The sequence below is a fragment of the Maylandia zebra genome, linkage group LG13 (genome assembly GCF_041146795.1).
Source record: "Maylandia zebra isolate NMK-2024a linkage group LG13, Mzebra_GT3a, whole genome shotgun sequence".
Taxonomy (NCBI): Eukaryota; Metazoa; Chordata; class Actinopteri; order Cichliformes; family Cichlidae; genus Maylandia; species Maylandia zebra.
In genome coordinates, this window is record NC_135179.1 from 19,756,892 (window position 1) to 19,775,833 (window position 18,942).

At 41.3% G+C, this 18,942-nt stretch overlaps 5 protein-coding genes across 9 annotated transcripts; 1 reads left to right on the forward strand and 4 right to left on the reverse strand.

The window, feature by feature from the left end:
• Positions 1-669: 669 nt before the first annotated feature.
• On the reverse strand, positions 670-3,219 carry LOC105941012 (dual specificity phosphatase 29). Of its 2 annotated transcripts, none has more exons than XM_012920393.3 (4): positions 2,865-3,219; positions 1,494-1,679; positions 1,147-1,370; positions 670-1,049 (listed from the first exon to the last, which is right to left on the reverse strand). In XM_012920393.3, exons 2-4 carry the CDS (start codon positions 1,670-1,672, stop codon positions 823-825), a joined length of 630 nt encoding a protein of 209 aa, XP_012775847.1. In that variant the 5' UTR covers positions 1,673-1,679; positions 2,865-3,219; the 3' UTR covers positions 670-822. The 2 variants fall into 2 exon arrangements, with proteins under 2 accessions (XP_012775847.1, XP_012775846.1); XM_012920392.3 differs by having other exon boundaries at positions 1,494-1,684.
• Positions 3,220-3,398: 179 nt separating this feature from the next.
• Positions 3,399-6,289, reverse strand: dusp13a (dual specificity phosphatase 13a). 2 transcript variants are annotated; one of them, XM_012920388.3, is made up of 7 exons: positions 6,068-6,289; positions 5,705-5,830; positions 5,381-5,622; positions 4,334-4,550; positions 4,114-4,236; positions 3,824-4,041; positions 3,399-3,725 (listed from the first exon to the last, which is right to left on the reverse strand). In XM_012920388.3, exons 2-7 carry the CDS (start codon positions 5,827-5,829, stop codon positions 3,496-3,498), a joined length of 1,155 nt encoding a protein of 384 aa, XP_012775842.2. In that variant the 5' UTR covers position 5,830; positions 6,068-6,289; the 3' UTR covers positions 3,399-3,495. The 2 variants fall into 2 exon arrangements, with proteins under 2 accessions (XP_012775842.2, XP_076747834.1); XM_076891719.1 differs by lacking the exon at positions 3,399-3,725 and having other exon boundaries at positions 3,858-3,976.
• A 2,100-nt stretch (positions 6,290-8,389) lies between these two features.
• Positions 8,390-9,932, reverse strand: zgc:153981 (dual specificity protein phosphatase family protein). The gene is made up of 3 exons (XM_004555922.5): positions 9,578-9,932; positions 9,188-9,405; positions 8,390-9,104 (listed from the first exon to the last, which is right to left on the reverse strand). Exons 1-3 carry the CDS (start codon positions 9,700-9,702, stop codon positions 8,893-8,895), a joined length of 555 nt encoding a protein of 184 aa, XP_004555979.1. The 5' UTR covers positions 9,703-9,932; the 3' UTR covers positions 8,390-8,892.
• On the reverse strand, positions 9,891-12,047 carry LOC101466055 (dual specificity protein phosphatase 13A-like). Its single transcript, XM_004555921.3, has 4 exons — positions 10,684-12,047; positions 10,388-10,602; positions 10,103-10,307; positions 9,891-9,981 (listed from the first exon to the last, which is right to left on the reverse strand). The coding sequence occupies exons 1-4, from the start codon at positions 10,893-10,895 to the stop codon at positions 9,960-9,962; spliced, it is 654 nt and encodes a 217-aa protein (XP_004555978.1). The 5' UTR covers positions 10,896-12,047; the 3' UTR covers positions 9,891-9,959.
• Positions 12,048-12,062: 15 nt separating this feature from the next.
• LOC101466639 (sphingomyelin synthase-related protein 1) lies at positions 12,063-18,923 on the forward strand. Of its 3 annotated transcripts, none has more exons than XM_023153083.3 (6): positions 12,063-12,194; positions 14,423-15,043; positions 15,211-15,306; positions 15,395-15,512; positions 15,689-15,839; positions 16,685-18,923. In XM_023153083.3, the coding sequence occupies exons 2-6, from the start codon at positions 14,424-14,426 to the stop codon at positions 16,987-16,989; spliced, it is 1,290 nt and encodes a 429-aa protein (XP_023008851.1). In that variant the 5' UTR covers positions 12,063-12,194; position 14,423; the 3' UTR covers positions 16,990-18,923. The 3 variants fall into 3 exon arrangements, with proteins under 3 accessions (XP_023008851.1, XP_004555980.1, XP_004555981.1); XM_004555923.6 differs by having other exon boundaries at positions 12,085-12,194; positions 14,420-15,043; XM_004555924.5 differs by lacking the exon at positions 12,063-12,194 and adding an exon at positions 12,337-12,633 and having other exon boundaries at positions 14,420-15,043.
• The last annotated feature ends 19 nt before the right edge of the window (positions 18,924-18,942 follow it).

The following is an 18,942-nucleotide window of genomic DNA, read 5'->3' on the forward strand; positions in this document are numbered from 1 at the left end:
GATGTTTTTCTGTGTCTCATATTTTTTATATAATGTGAAGTGCACCTCATATTTCAGAGGTTTCTCTCATGGCTCGTTATGGCCTCCTTTCTTTATGTAGAAGAGTTTGGATAATACCTAAAACAAAGGTTTTTTTTTCTCTTCAGTTGCTGTAACTAACACTTTGTTTTTGTGGTCAAAAGGTTTTGAGCCACTCCCTGAGATCTTGTAATACATTTGCAGTACTCACTAACTTTCTGCAGATGGCAACAAAATTCTGTCTGCTGTTGGTCTGCAGGAATCATTCTGCAGGGTTCTGGCAGTGTGTTTGGCATCAATATACTAAAAAATGAAGCAGTTGGTTCATAATTTCTTCATTTCTTTAAAGATTGCAGCAGATTCAAATAAAAAAATGTCTTTTTGTAACAAACCACTAGTAACAAAGTGCCTAAAGACAAATTCAGATGGATTCTTTGCTATGTTGCCTGTTTTGTATACACACAACACTGGCTCATCATGTGAAACATAGCATTAGATGGTCAGTTACAAGGACTAGGCTGAAAATGACAGGACAAGTGAAAAAGCAACAAATGTCCAAAGAAAAACTTTAAAAGAACCTCAGGAAGCCTGGAGAACTATTCTTTAAGACCACTTTAATCTTATGAAAAGGAAATCTTTTCTACATGAAAACAGAGTTATGGACTGAATCAGAGTGAGTAACTTAATGAGATTCATACTCGGTTACTGAAAACATGACTTTAATTATATATTAAAAGAAAAAAATAATATCCATGAAAACATGACATGAAGTTAAAATACATTTTTAAGTTCCTTTCTTAGTATTTACTGTTGGTCCTGTGTTTCTTTCTTTTGTCTCAGCCTTTCCTCCTGCAGTGAAATGTCCAGGGCTCTGAGCTGTTTTAAGAAGCCGTGATTGGGCAGGATACAGCGGCGCTGTCGCACATGCTCAATTGCGTCCACTACAGTTAAATTGTGTTTCATCATCAGGTATGCCAGGACCAGTGTCGCTGACCTGCTCCGGCCCATCACACAGTGCACCAGGACCTTGTCTAGAAAAAATGAAGATATATGGATTTATTAGAAACAAACAAACTTATCCTCCAGATAATGAACTCAAAGGTTTCCTCAGAGTCCCGGAGGACTCACTCTGTGGGTGAGCGAGGGCCTCGTGGATGAAATTTGCTGCAGGCCTGAAGTACTGGGACATGTTGAAAGTGGGTTTGTCATCAGCCTCTACACCATAATACTGGATTTCCATGTCTCTGTAGTACTGAGCACCAGTCAGCACATTATTCCACTTTCCCTCTGCTGCATTCAGGATATGTGTAATCCCCAGATCCTTCAGACCAGGCCGCTCCAGAGCAGTTTTCCTGTGTTTATGCAAACACAGACTCAGTATGAAGCTGTCATCATGAACTTTTGACACAATTGACTGAATAGTTGTATAAGGGCTGATAAGTACAATGACATCTGCAGTACTCAGATTTACGCACTCATCCCCGATGTAGACATCTGGCCAGACCTCGTTGAAGTGTGTGTAATGAGCTGTGGTGCCGGTCCAGAACAGCTGCTCAAGGTCTAATGTTCCTGGAGTGATGTAAGCGCTGTCTGGGTCCACCTGAACAGCTGCATATGGGTTTCTACTTCTGGACTTCACCATGCAAGAGGACATTGTTTTCCTGTGCTGTCCACAACACACACACACACACACACACACACACACACACACACACACACACACACACACACACACACACACACACACACACACACACACATATGCCTGAAATTAATCACCTCCTGCACACTGCCATCTGTCCCAAAGCTCTACAGGGATCTAACATTACCACCTATATGCCAAGGATGTTTATGGAGTCCATGAGCATTTTTTCCTAAATACTTATCAGTCATTTATAAGCAACATGCCAAAAATTAACCGGCTCCAGCTTTTCCAATGTAAACATCTGGTTTTACCTTTTTCCAAGCTGTAGTTTTTCCTTTCTGTTTTCTCTCATTTTTGTTGAAACAAAAAGCAATGAATCAAAAAATGAACGATCAATAGTGAAAATAACTGTAAACCTAGTACATCACCCACAGAAACAATGGCTATAGAAGATGTAGGAAGACCAGACTTTTAGAAAAAATAATGTTGTAAAGAATATTTAAATGGTTTTATTAATTTAGGGATTTTACAAATTCATAAATGAAAGCAATATTCTCTTTTTGTATGCCAGTTAAGATTAAATTATTATTAAATACTGCATGCAACTTTGAAATCAGTGTTACTATGGAAACACATTAAAAAATATGTCTGTAAGTAAGAAACGTGAAAAGGGGTTTAACTATGATTGTCCACGATCACACAAACCGTATGTTGTCATTCAGTATTCTGTGTAATATTGTTGTGTATTATTGTGTGCGCAACACATGCTGTTTCTTGGATGTCACGTACAAATTCAAGCGACAGACGTGACATTTTCTGTTTGCATCATCGCTGCTGGTGCTGCTTAACTGATCATACATTTTGCAATATTAATAATAAACAATAGCAGAATAGTACACGAGATATCGGGAGCCAAATAGGAATTTAAATGACTTTTTTTAATCTCGCTCTCCGCTAATAGATTCACATTAATTATACCAATTGTTCAAAGCTTTTAGGACCCCTGCATTGGCAGCCTTGTTCTTCATCTAGTCACACTTCATACCAAGCCCTTCATGCACATTCTTTGAAACACTGTTCACACTGAAGTCACACTGAACTGAAACCACCAATGATCCACGAGGTGTGTGACATCAAGTCGGGGGGGAAAAAAACAGATATTAAATAAAAACGAGCAATTTAGTATAAAGAAACGACTCACCTCTGTTAAATGTGGATCGCAGACTTCTACTTTCCTCAGTGGATGTCAGTGTGTGTGTGTGTGTGTGTGTGTGTGTGTGTGTGTGTGTGTGTGTGTGTGTGTGTGTGTGTGAGAGAGAGAGAGAGAGAGAGCGAGTTTGTGTCCGGTGGCTGTACATGTGTGTGTACCAACAGGAACCTCCCTCAGGAGGAAGCAATGAAGACTGAAATACAGACCTGGAATGGTAACTGCTCTCTCAGGCTCAGTGTTTAACATGATATTTTTAGGTAGTTAGACTACAACACCTGATCTCTCCACATGGCATGCTTTCATAATGTAATCCTGTATATGAGACCCCTAACATGACAGCACGCACTGTTCAGGCACTGTTTTAAACAGAAACAAACTCAGTTGTTCAGTACGAGTGGCATCTTGCATCATCAGAGGAATGTCACTAATGTGTGGACAGCTGCAAGAATCAGTCACGATTCGTCAGTGCCGAGTTATTTCTGGAGGCCTGAAAAAGTCAAGGGAATAAAATAGGTGACACGCAGACCTTTTTTAAAGTTTTAATTATTTTGATAGAAACTAATTAAAATAACACAGGTTGCCAATCAAGGGAGGAATGAAGCGTTCCTGAGTGTGTTCATTATCAGGATGTGTTGGTACAGTCCTCCTCTGGGATCTGTCTGCTCTGTGTATTGAGGCTCAGTTCCAGCTGCCTCAGCTGCTCCAAAAAACCAGAGTTGGGTCCAATGTCTCGATTCAGACGCACAGCAGTGATAGCCTCCACTAACAACAGGCCCTGGCAAATCATCAGGTACGCCAAAACCAGCGCTCCAGAGCGGCTGACACCCATGGCACAGTGAACAAACACCTTCCCTGAAAGACATTTTGATCAGTCCTTTTAATAATAGCTGAAAGTAACTCGCAGATTGCTTAACATTAATGTATGCATGTCTATTTGCTTAGCCTCTAACCATTTTTCTTCAGCGCACTGTCAATGAACTGTGCGGCTGATCTGAAGAAAGGCTGGAGGTTGAACTCGGGGTGGTCTGCAGCTTCAACAGCGTGGTATTCCACTTTGAGGTCTCTGTAGAACTGCAGGCCTGTGTTAATGCGGTGTCGTCCTGCTGCAGCGTTTAGTATGTGAGTTATACCCAGAGATGAAAGTGTGATTTTATCTCGTGCCACAGACCTGCATACACACACGGCATACAGACTGATTTACTAGAATATCGTTTTTGATACATTTGAGTTTTCCACTCACTCATCTCCAATGTAGAGGTTTGGCCAGACTTGATTGACGGGTGCCACCGGCTTCCTGTTTGTCCAAAGGATGTTCCTCAGCTCTGTCAGAGATGCCGTTTCTTCCTGCCGGGCTAAGTGACTCCTGCAGCAATAAAGATGTGTGTGTGTTGTGTGTGTGTGCATATGTGTTTGCATATGTGGATGCTTATGGGTTTGTGTGTGACTGATTGTATCTTTACAGTGTTTGGGCCTGTCTTCGTCTCCTCCTCTCTCTCTCCAGGCTCATGTCGAGGCTACGGAGCTGCTGCAGGAAGCCTGGGTTTGGGCAGATGTCTCTATGCGGCCTGACAGCGGCTACTGCCTCCTGCAGCCTCAGGCCCTCAACAATCATCAAAAAGGCCAGCACCAAGGTTGCAGATCGACTCACGCCCATCAAACAGTGTACAAACACCCGTCCTGGGATTGAGATGATAAACATTACCCTCAATACCATTTATAGATATATAATGCTGTTAAAAAGTATTTGCCTCCTTCCTGGTCTGTTTTTTTTTTTTTTTTGCACATTTGTCACACTTAAATGTTTCAAATCATCATCAGTTTTTAAATTGTGATTTCATTCGTTACTACCTGGTATGAAAAAGTAATTGTCCCCTCTTGTTAAATCATGAATTAACCATGATTAACAGCATTTTTTGGAAAGCTAAGTTCAGTTTCACTCGCCTGATTACTGCCAGGCCTGATGAATCAAGAACTCATTTCAATAGAACCTGTCTGACAAAGTGAAGTAGGCCAAAAGACCTCAAAAAGTAACACATCATGCCGAAATCTAAAGAAACTCAAGAACAGATGGGAAACAAAGTCCGAAAAGTGTTACAAACCTTTGAAACTCCAGCAAATCACAGTGAGGGCGCAAATGCACAAATGGAGGAAAACTGGAATATGTCTGAACCTTCCCAGGAGTGAGCAATGTGGGTAGGTTTTAGACCTGTTACATCTCCTGCAAAACTAGCACAGCTTTTCATATAAGAATGTCATACCAACAGTCAAACGTGGTGGTCGTTGTGGGGCAATCACTTTTTCACATAAGGCTTGAAGAGCTTGAAGAGCTTGTTCTGCTTAATAAATGAAATCCTAATTTTAAAGCTGGAGCCAGAAACCAAATCTAAATCCAAACTAAAATAAGGATTCCTTATTTTAGTCAAGAATAAAATCTAATCTCATTAGATGGTGTGGCTGTATGACACTGAGATCTAATCCAGCCACATGCTGTAACCCTGCCCACTTGCCTCCCATGGCTAGTGCAGCTCTGATGTATCTTGCTGTTGGATAGAAGAATGGACTGAGGATGAAGTCCATTGCATCATCAGCTTCAACACCATAATAATCCACTGACATGTCTCTGTAGAAGCGCGGGCCAGTGTTGACGTAGAAATAGAGCCCGTGGCCTGGGTTGGGGGTTCCATGAGCAGCATTTACAATGTGAGTAATGCCCAGATTGTGAAGAGTGCCCTTGTCACGAGCTGCTACCCTGAAACACAATAGCACACTCAGTGCTGCACGAGTGCAGAATGTTTATAGATGTGTGTGCATGTTAATATGTGCACGCATACTCATTGCCTATGTAAAGGTTAGGCCAGACTTGATTGACATGTCCAGTCGGTCGTCTGTCAGCGAGCAGAAACTCCTGCAGCTCTGAGACAGAGGGAGGTTCATACGGAGGATCCCTAAGAGACATACTGTACAAACACACAGACACTCATAAATCGCACAAACACATGTCATTTATTAGCCCTTCACTATGAAAAGCTTCTGTAAATGTTAATGTTTGTTATGTAAACTTATTAGTCATCCCAGCTTCTTTTAACAACACACAGACCTGAGAGTGGGATTTTCTCAAGATGCCACACATGCTTTCTTTCTAAATGTTTCTTACCTGAAAGATCCCCCAAACCAGCCCAATCTCATGAACTTACCTCACTTCGAGGCGCTTCGGTTTCCTCTCCTACTCTGCCTGCTCTTATTTGTTCATCACAGTCACACATAGCTGGGGTTGTTTCCTTTTATAACTCTGTAATCATACACTCAAAAGTGACAAAGTTATCTAACATACTGTGTTCACTGTTCAGGCACTCAAAACCCATTTTATTCATGGTGAATGCAGACCTGATGTTTCATTCTCATGGGGCAACCCTGAGCCTTATCCTGTGAACTTTAACATTAGCTCACATGTTTCCACGATGACTGTGGACTGTTATGTAACACGTGGCTGCTCTGCGTGTGTCTGAGTTGCTACCCTGCTGCAGAGTAAAGCCTGCTGCTCTGTCCCTTTAAGAGATGTGGATGATATTCACCAGTGATTTATTAGCTTTATCTGCTTTTAATCTGCTCATACTGATTTAGGCTGTTTACTATCAAATAACCAATTAAAGAAAGGAAGACTGCATGACCTTAGGCGTGCAATAGTGCAACAGTAACAGTTGGCATAACCTCACTTTTATTTTGGAGTTCTCATCCTATATTTTCTTTCTGGTCCCTGTCAGAATTATAATGTTTTTATCTTTTGGGTCTCTTCTTACTCCTGAGCAAACACCTGATGGCACACCTACACTTCATCATCCAATCAAGGCCCAGCACTATATCTACCAGTCTCCACCAGTTTGTTCTGTCAGCTTGTGTGGTAGCAGAAGTGCTTTTATCTGCTTTTTTCAAGCTGAATTTATTTCTTGTTTGTTTAACCATTTCCTGCTTGAACTCTTTCCTGTTGTTCAAGGTTTCCTCTGCGTGCGGACACAAAACCCACAGTGGTAATAGGTCTCCAGTTGGTCCAGACACTACCAATCTGATCCTGACAAATCAATTACCCTTTAAACTGCCACTTCAGAGTTGCCTTTCATGCATCTAAGTTCAACTAATGACCAAACTTAGTAAATAAACCTTTGCTTTGCCATCATTTTAAAACTGTTTATGTACACAGACCAGCCACTTTATTAGGTACAAGAATGTGACCGTGACTCAAAGTTTTAAAACAGGAACCAGTAAGTAATGTCACCATGGCTACTTCCATTTCGATACATACTCACGGGCCAGTCTGTTCAGTACACCTGTTTAATTGCTTGTTAATGCAAATATCTAATGACTTACATTTACATGGCAGCTAGTCATTGCATTCAGGCATGTACACATGGTGAAGGTGACCTGCTGAAGTTGAAGCTAACCACCGGATAGGGGACGAAAGGTGGTTTAAGTGACTTTGAATGTGGCATTGTTGTTGGCAGCAGACAGGCACCAACAACCTTAAATATTCCTGAAACTGCTGATCTACAAGTGGCTGCAGCTCAGGAGGTAGAGCAGGTCATCTACTAAATGGAAAGTTAGTGGTTAGATCTCCTATGTCAAATATCCTTGGGTAAGATACTAATCCAAGTTGCTCTGTGATGCATCCAAAAGAGTGTACATGAATGTTAGATAAAAAGCACTTACTTGGGGGGAAAAGCGCTTGTATGAATGAGTGTAAAGTTGTATAACTTCACATTATTGAATTTTTGAAGTTTTGTGCTCAGGTGAAGTAGAAAAACGCTATATATGAACCAGTCCATTTATCTAATGTGATTTCCCCACACAACTCTGTCTAAAAAGGTCATCTTGAAGCCAGACTGCTTCAAGCTGGTACGAAGGCAGTATAAAGTCATGTAACCACTTGTCAAGGTCAACTTGTTACAACAAATGTATGCAGAAGAGGACCTCCGAACGTATATCACATTTAACTTTGGCTTACAGCAGCAGAAGACCACAGTGGGTGTGGCTCCTGTCAGAAAAGAACAGTTTGCACAGACTCACCAAAATTGTGCAACAGCACACTGGAAAAACATCAGCTGTTCTGATGAATCTTGATTTCTGCTGCGACATTCAAGCTGATGGTGCTGGAATGATTGTAGAGATATTTTGTTGATACACTTTGGGCCCTTTAGTACCAGCTGAGCATCATTTAAACACCACAGTTGACCTGAGTATTGTTGCTGACCATGTCCATCCCTTTGTGACAACACTGTACCATCTTCAGATGGCTGCTTCCAGCAGGATGAAAGACTGTGTCACAAAGCTCAGATCAATAAAAACTGCTTTCTTGAACATTTAAATGAGTTCACTGAATTCAAATGGCCTCCACAGTCACCAGATCTCAATCAAACAGAGCACTGTTAAGATATACAGCTCAGCAATTAGACATACCTGTTTTTGTCAGATTGATTAGGCAATATTAAGTAAGCTCTTGGCAATTAAAAAAAAAAAAAGCAAAATGAAACAAATAATTATTTTATTTGAGGAATCCTTGACTAAAAAAGTAGGTGTCTTATCAGGAAAACTGTTCAAGGTTCAACCTTGTTAGAAGTCAGATATACATATTTTTGAACATTATGCATCTGACCAAACAATTTAAGTGAGATTTGACAAAACATTAATGGGTTTCATAAAACTGTCCGTACATAGCATGTGAGCAGGACTCCTAACACTCACAGAGAACATTTGAATATGATTTAAATATGGAAAAACAAACCAGGAGAAACATGACATAAAGGCTCAGTGTGAGCGCTGCTGCTGCTGGACTGTAGAAAGGCAGCAGACAACCTCGAAAATAAAAATAAATAAATAAAGGTCACTCCAGACTTACACCTGCAACTACATCAAGCAAAATCTAATTACACATCATATTTACAAACTACTGATCGCCAATTAGAGTGGAGTTCTACATATGGAGAGGTGTTCATTAATCAAATGAAGGTGCAGTGAGGAACAAAGGCTGTCAGAGAATAGGACACAGCCTCCTCTTTCGTGTCAGCTGTTCATCCAGCTTGAGGAGGAAGGACAGGAAGTTCCGGTTGGGGTAAATGGCTCGTTTTTGGACAACATGCTTCAGAGCATCTCTCAGAGTAAGACGCTGCCACAGCATCAAGTACGCTATGACCAAAGTGGCCGATCTACTCACACCCATGATGCAGTGCACCAGAACTTTTCCTGTAGAAAAGGATGGAAAATATCATGAGGGCCAGCTCTTGAAAAGAAAAAAAAAACCAGTATAATATTCACATTCAGTTTACCATCTTTGCTCATCAGGGCTTTGTGTATGAAGTCAGTTGCAGGTTTAAAGTACTGACTGAGGTCAAAGTCCTCTGAATCCTCCGCTGGGATGCCAAAGTAAACGCAGGTGTTCCCATAAAAACTCTGGTCACCAATGCTGCCCTGCTTGGAGTGCGCTGCGTTCAGGACATGAGTGATGCTAAGCTTATGCAATGTCTTTTTATTCTGTGCTACAGCCCTGTAGACATGGAAAAAGATGGAAAAAAGAGTAAAACTAAAGAATAGAACAGCCATGTCTAGTGTCTATAAATGCTAAATAACTTAAATGTAAAAGGAATACAAATTCTCCTTTTCAGCAGGCATTTCTCTCCAACAGAATTCAGAAAGATGTTGTACAAAAGCACACTCACACATTTCCTATGTACAGGTTGGGCCAGACTTCATCCACCGGTGTGAGCCCCACAGGGCAGGAATCCAAGATGACCTCCAGTTCTTTAATGAGTAGCAGGTCCTGTAGCTGTTTGCTCCTTGACATTCTCCCCGGACGCAGACTGCTCCTTCAGCACACCCCCGCACTGCTCTGGCTGTCTGTGCCCACCGTCCCCCTTCCCACCGAAGTCTACAGCTCGGTGAGAGGCATGAGCAGGTGGTTGTTTGAACGCTGCTTGGCTCCAAAATTAGCTCTCTGTGTTCAGTGTGCTCTCGGACTGTCTGGATGTAGTTATTTAATGTTGTAACGCTGTAGCATTGATTGGTCTGTTCACTGATGCTAAAAAACCCCAGGGGGAGAATTCAGGAGCTCGCTCTGATACCACTGATGTCACATTAGAAGAGGACAGGGGAGGGGAGTGAATGAAGCTGAACACTTTGGTTTATACATGCAATAAATGGTGCAAATGGAGGAGGAAATAGAGGGTTGTTTCTGGCTTTCTTACTCTGGCTCGTTTAAACCATCATCCTGCAGTTTTTGGTCCAGGTCTATGAGCTGTCGCAGGAAGCCTCTGTTGGGAAAAATCCAGCGCTTCTGCTGCACACAACGTATAGAGGACAACAGACTGAGGTGATGATGAATCATCAGGTAGGCTAGGACCAATGCAGCTGAACGACTCACACCCACAGCACAGTGCACAAACACTTTCCCTGAAAGTCAGAAAAGGCAGAAACAAATATAATGAAAACTCAGATCTGTATCATCCTCTCTGAAAATCTGCTTGCAGTACCTCCTGATGTCAAACCCTGGTGAATGAACTCAGCTGCGGGGTAGAAATATGGCGAGAGGTCAAATGTGGGGAGGTCGTTGGCAGGGACTCCGTAATATTTCACTGTGGTTCCATAGAAATCATCACTACCTTTACAGCAGAGTTTACCATGTGAGGCATTCAGCACATGAGTGATCCCTAGCTGGTAGAGCCCAAACTTGTCATGAGACATAAACCTGACACAAACAGCAGATGTAACACATGAATACAATCCAGATGTGCATACGTTGAATTTAAATCCAGCTCACGATACTCACATGTCTCCCAGAAACAGATTCGGCCACACCTCGTCTCCATGTCGACAGGAGCGTGGAGCTGAGTGTAAAACCTCCTCCAGATCCTGGAGAGATGGGATCTCCCACTTTCTCTCTGATCCCCCTGCCACACACTTCTCCTGTTTTGGCTCCAAATCTTGTATATCACATATCATCCCTGTGGCAGCACCTGAGGAGGACTTTCTGTCTGTCATTGCAAAGTTTTTACAATGGCAGACGGTCTGCTTTGTTCTTTACCAAAATGAAACCAAGCTGCACTCTGCTGCCTTCGCCTTGACTCTCTTTCAGCAGCAGTTCCACCTCACTCAGCCTCTGACTGTCAAAAACAGGTGGCTCATTGGCACTGGTTCTCAGTCAACCTCTCAAGCTTGCTTTCCAGTTATGGCAGACTCAACGGTACAATCTGTAGGAAAGGTATATGACATGAGATCTACTTAAACGTGATAGAAAAAACTATTTAAAAACATTTATGTTGAGAATATAATTATCTGTTGAGAGACCAAGGAGACCATTTGAGTACAATAAACTCATTGTTATGTTCAAGAAAGGTGTGTTATCGTGTGTTATCCATGCTCTTCTGCATATCTTGGTCATAATGAGAATTCCCAGCAGCTTAAAGCAGTTAGTCCAGAGGCATTTTCACTCTGAGATCTGCCATTCACTGAATAGTTTCTGTTTTTTGGGCCATTCTATGTAAACCTTAAAGACAGTTATGCAAGAAAATCCCAGTAAGTCAGCCATTTCTGAAATACTCAGACCAGACCAGCAACAATGCCACATTTAGAGACTTTTAAATCACCCTTATTCCCCATTCTGATGCTTTAGTAGGTACCATGTCTGCATACATAAATGCAGTTTTATTGTAATCTCTAATAAGCATTTGCTTAGTGAATGATGGCACATGTTTTTAACATTATAGGTTTAGTTTGTATTAACTTTTCTTCCTACTTTCCTCTACATAATGATGCTTTCACGGCTAAAAGAGTAACAAGATTTACTGCCGCAGTCGTCTTGACACTAATATTCAATGCCCCAAAATGACAATGAAAACAGCTCATTTCATCAATGATTTGTTGCTAAAACGATAGCACACTCTTCACTTATACATAGCTTAAGTTCATGCATGAGATATTGATGTATAACATAACCTCATATAAAAAATTTTGAATGTTATAAAGGGGGGGAAATGAATGCCAAGGCAAGAATGACAATACTGTTTTAAGAACGAAAACCACAATAAAACAGTCAAAGTTGACGGATTATAGAAATCCCAGGCTTTCCAAGTGTAACCAGCAGATGTCAGTGTCCTTTGAGCTGAAGTCTCGCAGGAAGCATCCTGCTCCTCTTGGCTGCTTTTTGTTTGCTGTTGCCTCTTCCTGTTTGTTGTTGCTTAGTAGTCCGAAGCATGTTGGCTGTGAAATACTCCTATGAGCGGTGGAGTAAACAGACGGCTCATCCGCACCTTGTAGCAGCGCAGTGACAGTGGATGTTTGGTAAGTGAGACGATCATTGGTTATAGTAAAGTGGACTTCCTGTGACGTGTTTGCTCTAAGTTGAACATTTTTGTTCATGTGAAGAAAGTTGCTGAGCTAGTAGTGAAATGTTGCAATCTGACGTTACATTGTAGCCTCTGCGGTGAAAAGACACTATGAGCTCTTTGTTGAGCTGCCTCTGTCTCTCTCACACACTGAAGGGCTTTCTCTCGCTCTCTCTCTCTCTCTCTCTCTCACACACACACACACACACACACACACACACACACACACTCTGAGCTGTGTCCTACTGCCTGACTGTGACTCACTGTAAGCCAGCCAAACAAGCTGACATGGCACTTTTATATCCCAAGTAGCTGCGGGATGTTGCCAGTAAAATCTCGAGGCTAGTTAAAAATAACTTATTTCTCTTTGAGGGAGCAGATCTGCACACGCCTCGGTGAGTGAGCTGCTTGTAGGTTTCAGGGATTTTCATCAGCGGTGACTTTCAGTGCCAAACTGAACCAGTGCCAGAGGAGTGATGTCATACTAGGTGTGGCTGTCAGGCTGAAGGCGGAATTCAGAAACCACCAACAAAAGCTTTGAGGCTAGAATCTAGTATTTAGGCTGTTTTATTTTTAAATCAATTAATCTTGTCATAAATGTTTAGCTGTTAAAATGTCAGAATATATTATGAAAAAATGTACAGCACGTTCCAGAAACTCTACCAGATTTTCTGCTTCTTAGAGGGATTGTTTGATGAATTTTGTCAGTTAATTTTTTGCTGCTTGATCAGCTAATCATTCAATCAGTCAGCTCCATAATGAGCCTGTTTAACATCATGATAAAAAAGAATTATTCCTGGATTTTCTCGGTTTGGTTCAGTACAAAATAAAAATTTCAAGGCTGTATATAGTGTCGACTCAGCAGGCAGGCCATCGGTACAGTACTACAGCCGTGTTGGTTGAACTTGTAGACCTTTGGAGTACGAGTGGAGCTGTACAGTGGTGAGCTTGTCAGAAGTTCAAAGGGCAGAAATGAGCGAACTGCAAAGCAAAGATTGATTATAGTCTCCTGTGGTTTTTTTTAGTGACTCACTGTTTTGGGGTTTTGAATTCCTGCTTTAGGTGGGACACTCTGTCCTGGCTAAAGCAGGACAAAGTGCTAACGTACAGTCACTGACCTGAACACAGATGAGGCAAAACCAGCTAAGCAGGCTGCAGCGTGCACTGCAGAGTTTCACTAAATAAGAGCACAAGCAGGCAGCCAACCCCTCGGCTAATTAACCCTGCACTTACTGATTAAAAATGATGACTTTTTAATTGTTAAAGTGACCAAAAATGTGAAAACTGTAAAATACGGCAATAACAATTTGCCTTGACCTTGAAAGGACTCATTTTGTCCATCTAACAATCTCTAAATTATCAAAGTGGCTTCAATTCTGGGACGGCTGGATTACAAATCCCAGTTTTGGAGAAGTCATGATGGATATGCTTATCTGTGACAAAAATAACAGACCTCTAACCCATATATTTACTAAAGAAACAATAAATTTGTTGAAATTTGCTCTCATTTAGTTTTACTTTGGTTACTATACTGTTTTGTTTGAGATGCTGCTGTGCCTGATGCTGTTTTTTGTTTTTTTTTTAAATCAAATTTCATGCCAAAAAAGAAAAAAAAACATGAATGGTTTGGAGAATAAAGAAGCTACTTTCAGCTGCTCTGTCATTCATAACGGGTCGCCACAGCGGGCTTTTCCGCATATTTAATTTGGCAGATCTACACCCCAGATGATCTTCTGGATGAACCAAAGAGATTCATGACTCTTCCCGGGGATCAAACCAGCGATCTCTCGCTTGTTATTCGAATGTATAAACCGCTACACTGTGGAGAATAATCAGCAAACTTATGAATAATTTATATAACTGCAGCGCTGTATGATATGAACAGCGGGGAAAGTGCTCGTGTTAATTTTCATGCAAATTGAGTAGAAGTATCAGTGGGTGAGCTTCAGGCAGTTTTGCATTAAAAGAATGGCACTGAACAGTTATGAAATCAAGTGATCAAAATGCAGAGGAGGACGTGGCACTTAATTATCAAGCTTTAGAGAATTGTTAACAGCACCCTTTGATCAGTCAGAACATCAGTGTGTGTGCGTGTGCATACTTCTTTTCTCTGCCGCTGTAATTTCAGTTATTTTTTTATCTGTCATACCCCACGTTACTTAACAGTGTTTGTTTCTGCAGCAGCATGGCACTGTCGGAAGATGATGTGAGTGCCTGGAGCTGTAAGCAGGTGGCCCAGTGGCTGAAGGAAGAAGGTTTTGGGCAGTACGTGGAGCTACTGTGCACACAGCACCGCCTGGACGGCCTCAGTCTGCTGGCTCTGACTGAGGCCGACCTGAGGGGTCCTCCTCTGGGCCTCACGGTGCTGGGAGACATCAAAAGGCTAACCATAGCCCTCCGCCAGCTCCAGAGAAAAAACCAGGCCCAGCTAGAGGAGCTGGGCCTCTCACCTTCGGACAGTCTTCCCGCCGGGCTCTCCACAGGCACTACTGGGGTCAAGTGGAGCTGCGATGGAGCTGACGGGTGTAATGGAGGTGATCGCTTGTGTAACGGGACTGAGCTGCGGTCAAGGAACAGCAATAGATCTGGATACAGCTCAGGAGAGGTGCTGTGTCACACACACTCCAACGGGAGGTGTAGGCAGCACTTAGCTGGTAGATTGGACCCAGAGGTTTGGAAAACAGTCATCAGTTCCATATATGTTTTTCTTGTTTTTGGATTCACATCTTTTGTCATGGTCATCGTACATGAGCGCGTCCCTGACATGAGGACATACCCACCGCTGCCTGATATATTCCTGGACAGGTACAAGCTTGCATATTTTATATGTTTTGCATATTTTGCACTGATAAGTATCTATATGGTGGTTCCAGGGATTGTTGAGCAACGTAAGCTCCATAGTTCACGTACACATTGAGCTGCACTCATATCTTATCTGCTTTCTGATATGCATGTTTTTGTACTCTTAACAGTGTACCCAGAATTCCTTGGGCTTTTGCCATGGCTGAAGCTTGTGGTCTCATCTTATGTTACATGTTTCTGTTGATCCTGCTCCTTCACAAACACAGGTAGCCCATAGGTCCCGTTTCTGCAGTTTGCACATTCCTAGCTGCTGCCATCACATTACGCTGAGTTGGGCGTGCGTCTGTGTTTCAGGTCCATCCTCTTCAGACGGCTGTGTTCTTTAATGGGAACGGTGTTTTTGCTTCGTTGCTGCACCATGTTTGCCACCTCGCTTTCTGTGCCAGGGCAGCACCTGAAGTGTGCCAGCAAGGTGGGAAGTGCAAATCATTTTTCCTCCTGGAGTTTTTTTTATTTTTATTCTCATTGCTGTTGGCAGTGTTACAGTTCAGTTGATCACTCAGCTGTACTGCGGTGATAACTAATAAACAGCTGCCACTGTGATTCACAGCATGACTAATTACTGGAGGGGTTTTTTTTGTCCCTCAGACATATGGTGACACCTGGGGAAAGATACAGAGGGCTCTAACAATCTGGAGTGGATTTGGGATGACTCTGACAGGCGTGCAAACCTGTGGAGACTACATGTTCAGTGGGCACACTGTTGTCATCACGATGCTCAACTTCTTTGTGACTGAATGTGAGGATTAATTATTTTGTTCGGCTTTCAATGAGTTTAGTGAGAGTGTACTTTCTTGTTAGGTCTTGTATTTTTACTAGTAGGAAAGAAATGATGTGATTATAATTAAGGAAAGTACACCTTCTTTTAACTCTAAGGTTTTATGTATTGGGACTTAATTTTTTTTATAAATCACCTGTTCCTCAGCAGGTCTTAAATTCCCTTAAATACACCTCATGTCATTATTTATTTAACAATAGATAAGCCAAAATGCAGAAGTAATGCATAAAACAACTAAGCACAGGCTTACCTCTGTCATAGGAATCAAGACCACAAGTGTAAGTAATATCTGATCATCAGCAAGTGTGAGCACCTCTATCACAGTAGAGGTTTGCAGCGGCTGTTTGTTGATTTGGAGCATTTAGACAAGTGTTAACACAATGCCAAACATGAAATGTATCAGAAACAGTTGTTTCTGCCCATCAGTCTGGGAGCAGTTAAAGTCCATTTCCAAACTATTTGAAGTCCATCAATCAGAAAAAGACCGAACAAGTATGGCTTGTTTGGAAGAGTTGCCACGAGACTCTTCTCCCTAAAAAGAACATGGCATTAATGTTAAGCTTTGAAAACTTCCTTTCAACAAACCACAAAACCTCTGGAAAAATGTCTTTTGGATAGAGAAGACCAAAGTGGATATGTCTGGACAAAATGCACAGTGGCACATTTGGCAACAACAAAGTATATCAGCACAAATATCTCATACCAGCTGTCCAGCTCAAAATAAACTAGTACCAAGGATGTCTGCAAGCTTTGGATATACATAAAATACACTGAGCATGTCTTATAATTATGTTTCCTAATTGCAGATACTCCACGAACATGGAATCTGATTCACACCATATCTTGGGTGTTAAACCTGTTTGGGATTTTCTTCATCCTGGCTGCTCACGAGCACTACTCCATCGACGTGTTCATCGCCTTCTACATCACCACCCGCCTCTTCCTCTACTATCACACCTTAGCTAACACTCGTGCCTACCAGCATAGCCGAAGGGCACGCATTTGGTTCCCCATGTTCTCCTTTTTTGAGTGTAACGTGAATGGACCCGTCCCCAACCAGTATCACTGGCCCTTCAGTAAACCGGCCTTCATGAAAACTCTGATTGGATAAAGTTGAAGTTACAGTAGTGGAAACATGCATGGGACTCTAATGTGAATGCCTTAGTGAAAAAACTTGATAATTTATTATACAAAAAAACTTAAAAACATGTTCTCTTTGATTAATTTCTCTGATAAAAGTGACAGTTGTGGAACAATACTTTCTTACATGTTAGATTAGCTGTCAATATAGAAGTTAGCTAACTTCTATGTTGACATTTAGCTAAGCTTAGCACATGGACTGGAAACCGGGGTATAGTTGACCAGGGTCTGTTTAAGGGTACACTACCAGCACATTTGAAATGATAAACTCTTTTATAAACATCAAGTTTTAGTAATACTGATGTTTTGATATTTGTTGTTTGGATTTTTATTTTTTTATTTTTTAACTTTGGATAAATGTCGTTGGTTGTTTCTGGTCTTTACGCTAAGCTAAGCTATGCTGTCTGGCTGCTAACTATAGAGGTTTCTCACAGGACAACAGATTTCTCACCATGTTGGACATGATACAACCACCAGTTGCTAAGAAAAATACATTCACCCTGTGATTGCCGTGGTTGCAAGAAGATCATTGTAAACGTCTGTAGTTAGCATGGAAGATACCAACTTAAGTGGAAATACTCTCTTACTAACCACTGAGTGGTAGTGAAACTTGGAAAAAGTGTAGCGCAAACCAGAAATGGAGATTGTCTCCAAAATAAAAGCTGTTTCTCACAGTTTACAATGTTATTTTTAAAACTCAACTTCTGCTTTCACTTTAAAGTCAAATAGTCTCTGTTTGTTGGACTTCTCACAGTTTAACTACTTTTTGGAGAGCAGTTGGTGAGTGATTGCAGACAAGTTGCTGTTTTCATGCTACGTAACTATGGGGAATCAAAATAATCTCAAAGAGGTTTTTGCCAACCAGTAGGGGATTACTCGTTTTTCCCTAGTAACTGGTGGGGGTCGGGTCACTGAATGTTCTCTACACCTGTGAGAGTGGGGCCTTATTTACTTGGCCTATATTGTCACATGTCCAAAATGGCAAAAGTTAACATCACGTGGTTAGCGGTCACATGACTCCAAAAAGTCAGTTTCATATGTACATTATATCAGACGCTGAATAAGTGTTTGTCTCAAAATGTTGAGCAGTACCTTTAAATGTAATTGCACACTGCCAAAGGAAAAGAATGAGATTTATTTGTTGGCTAAGCGATGCAGGTACATTTATTTTCTTTGAAGATTTGCCTTTAAATGATCACTTTTGTCATTCTTAGCTTCTGCTTTGGGTTTGTTTACTGTTCGGTGGTGGTTTGGGTTTTTGGTGGTACTTGATAATTACAGCAGAAATCTAATGAGATAGCTGTGGGTTGATACTGTAGTTGTGCCTCTTCGGAAGTTGAGGTGGTGATGCCTCAGAGCTCAGGCTTTGCTGCAAACATATCTGACACCTGTTGGATAGCTGCTACCAAAGGAGCACTCGTTTCTTTAGATGTGCAAAAAAAAATAAAAAATCCTCTGCACTAACATAAAAAATGTCTTTTATTTCACTTGCACTAAGATGAACTCACCACTGACATAGAGCTCCCTATATTCAGAGTTAAACTCAATAAAGTATGTGAATATTCATTGCAAAAAATGTATATTTTGCACATTAAACCTTATATGTGTAATTGTTTCTTTATCCCAGTTTGATACTCTGTCATGGTTTTCTACGATTTTTTTTTTGATTTTTTTTTTTTTTTTTTTACTGATTGTTAAGTGGTGACTGTAGAAACATGGAGATATCATCTGTTGCCTATAAAGCTTTAAAAGCAGTTTGTTTTTTTTAAGCAAAGGTTCAAAAGTGCAGTGTCTGATCCAAACTTTTATCTCTTTAACTGTTTACAACGTGTATCGTTTATCGATGCAAGTAATCAATCTCTGCCTTTTGGCTCAGGAATAAAAGTTGCTAGACAAGGAAAATAACTTTTGTTTTTCTGACTAA

Coding starts and splice junctions, on each gene's coding strand:
- LOC101466055 (XM_004555921.3), bottom strand. CDS start 10,895: ATGACAGACAGAAAGTCCTCCTCAGGTGCTGCCACAGGGATGATATGT. Junction 10,308..10,387: donor CCAGGGTTTGACATCAGGAG/GTACTGCAAGCA, acceptor TCTGACTTTCAG/GGAAAGTGTTTGTGCACTGT. Junction 9,982..10,102: donor GATGGTTTAAACGAGCCAGA/GTAAGAAAGCCA, acceptor ATGTGACATCAG/TGGTATCAGAGCGAGCTCCT.
- LOC105941012 (XM_012920393.3), bottom strand. CDS start 1,672: ATGTCCTCTTGCATGGTGAAGTCCAGAAGTAGAAACCCATATGCAGCT. Junction 1,371..1,493: donor GATGTCTACATCGGGGATGA/GTGCGTAAATCT, acceptor GCATAAACACAG/GAAAACTGCTCTGGAGCGGC. Junction 1,050..1,146: donor GGCCCTCGCTCACCCACAGA/GTGAGTCCTCCG, acceptor CATTTTTTCTAG/ACAAGGTCCTGGTGCACTGT.
- dusp13a (XM_012920388.3), bottom strand. CDS start 5,829: ATGTCTCTTAGGGATCCTCCGTATGAACCTCCCTCTGTCTCAGAGCTG. Junction 4,042..4,113: donor AACCTCTACATTGGAGATGA/GTGAGTGGAAAA, acceptor GTGTGTATGCAG/GTCTGTGGCACGAGATAAAA. Junction 3,726..3,823: donor CAGTGCGCTGAAGAAAAATG/GTTAGAGGCTAA, acceptor AATGTCTTTCAG/GGAAGGTGTTTGTTCACTGT.
- LOC101466639 (XM_023153083.3), top strand. CDS start 14,424: ATGGCACTGTCGGAAGATGATGTGAGTGCCTGGAGCTGTAAGCAGGTG. Junction 15,307..15,394: donor CTGCTCCTTCACAAACACAG/GTAGCCCATAGG, acceptor TCTGTGTTTCAG/GTCCATCCTCTTCAGACGGC. Junction 15,840..16,684: donor CAACTTCTTTGTGACTGAAT/GTGAGGATTAAT, acceptor TCCTAATTGCAG/ATACTCCACGAACATGGAAT.
- zgc:153981 (XM_004555922.5), bottom strand. CDS start 9,702: ATGTCAAGGAGCAAACAGCTACAGGACCTGCTACTCATTAAAGAACTG. Junction 9,406..9,577: donor AACCTGTACATAGGAAATGT/GTGAGTGTGCTT, acceptor CCATGTCTACAG/GGCTGTAGCACAGAATAAAA. Junction 9,105..9,187: donor AGCCCTGATGAGCAAAGATG/GTAAACTGAATG, acceptor CCTTTTCTACAG/GAAAAGTTCTGGTGCACTGC.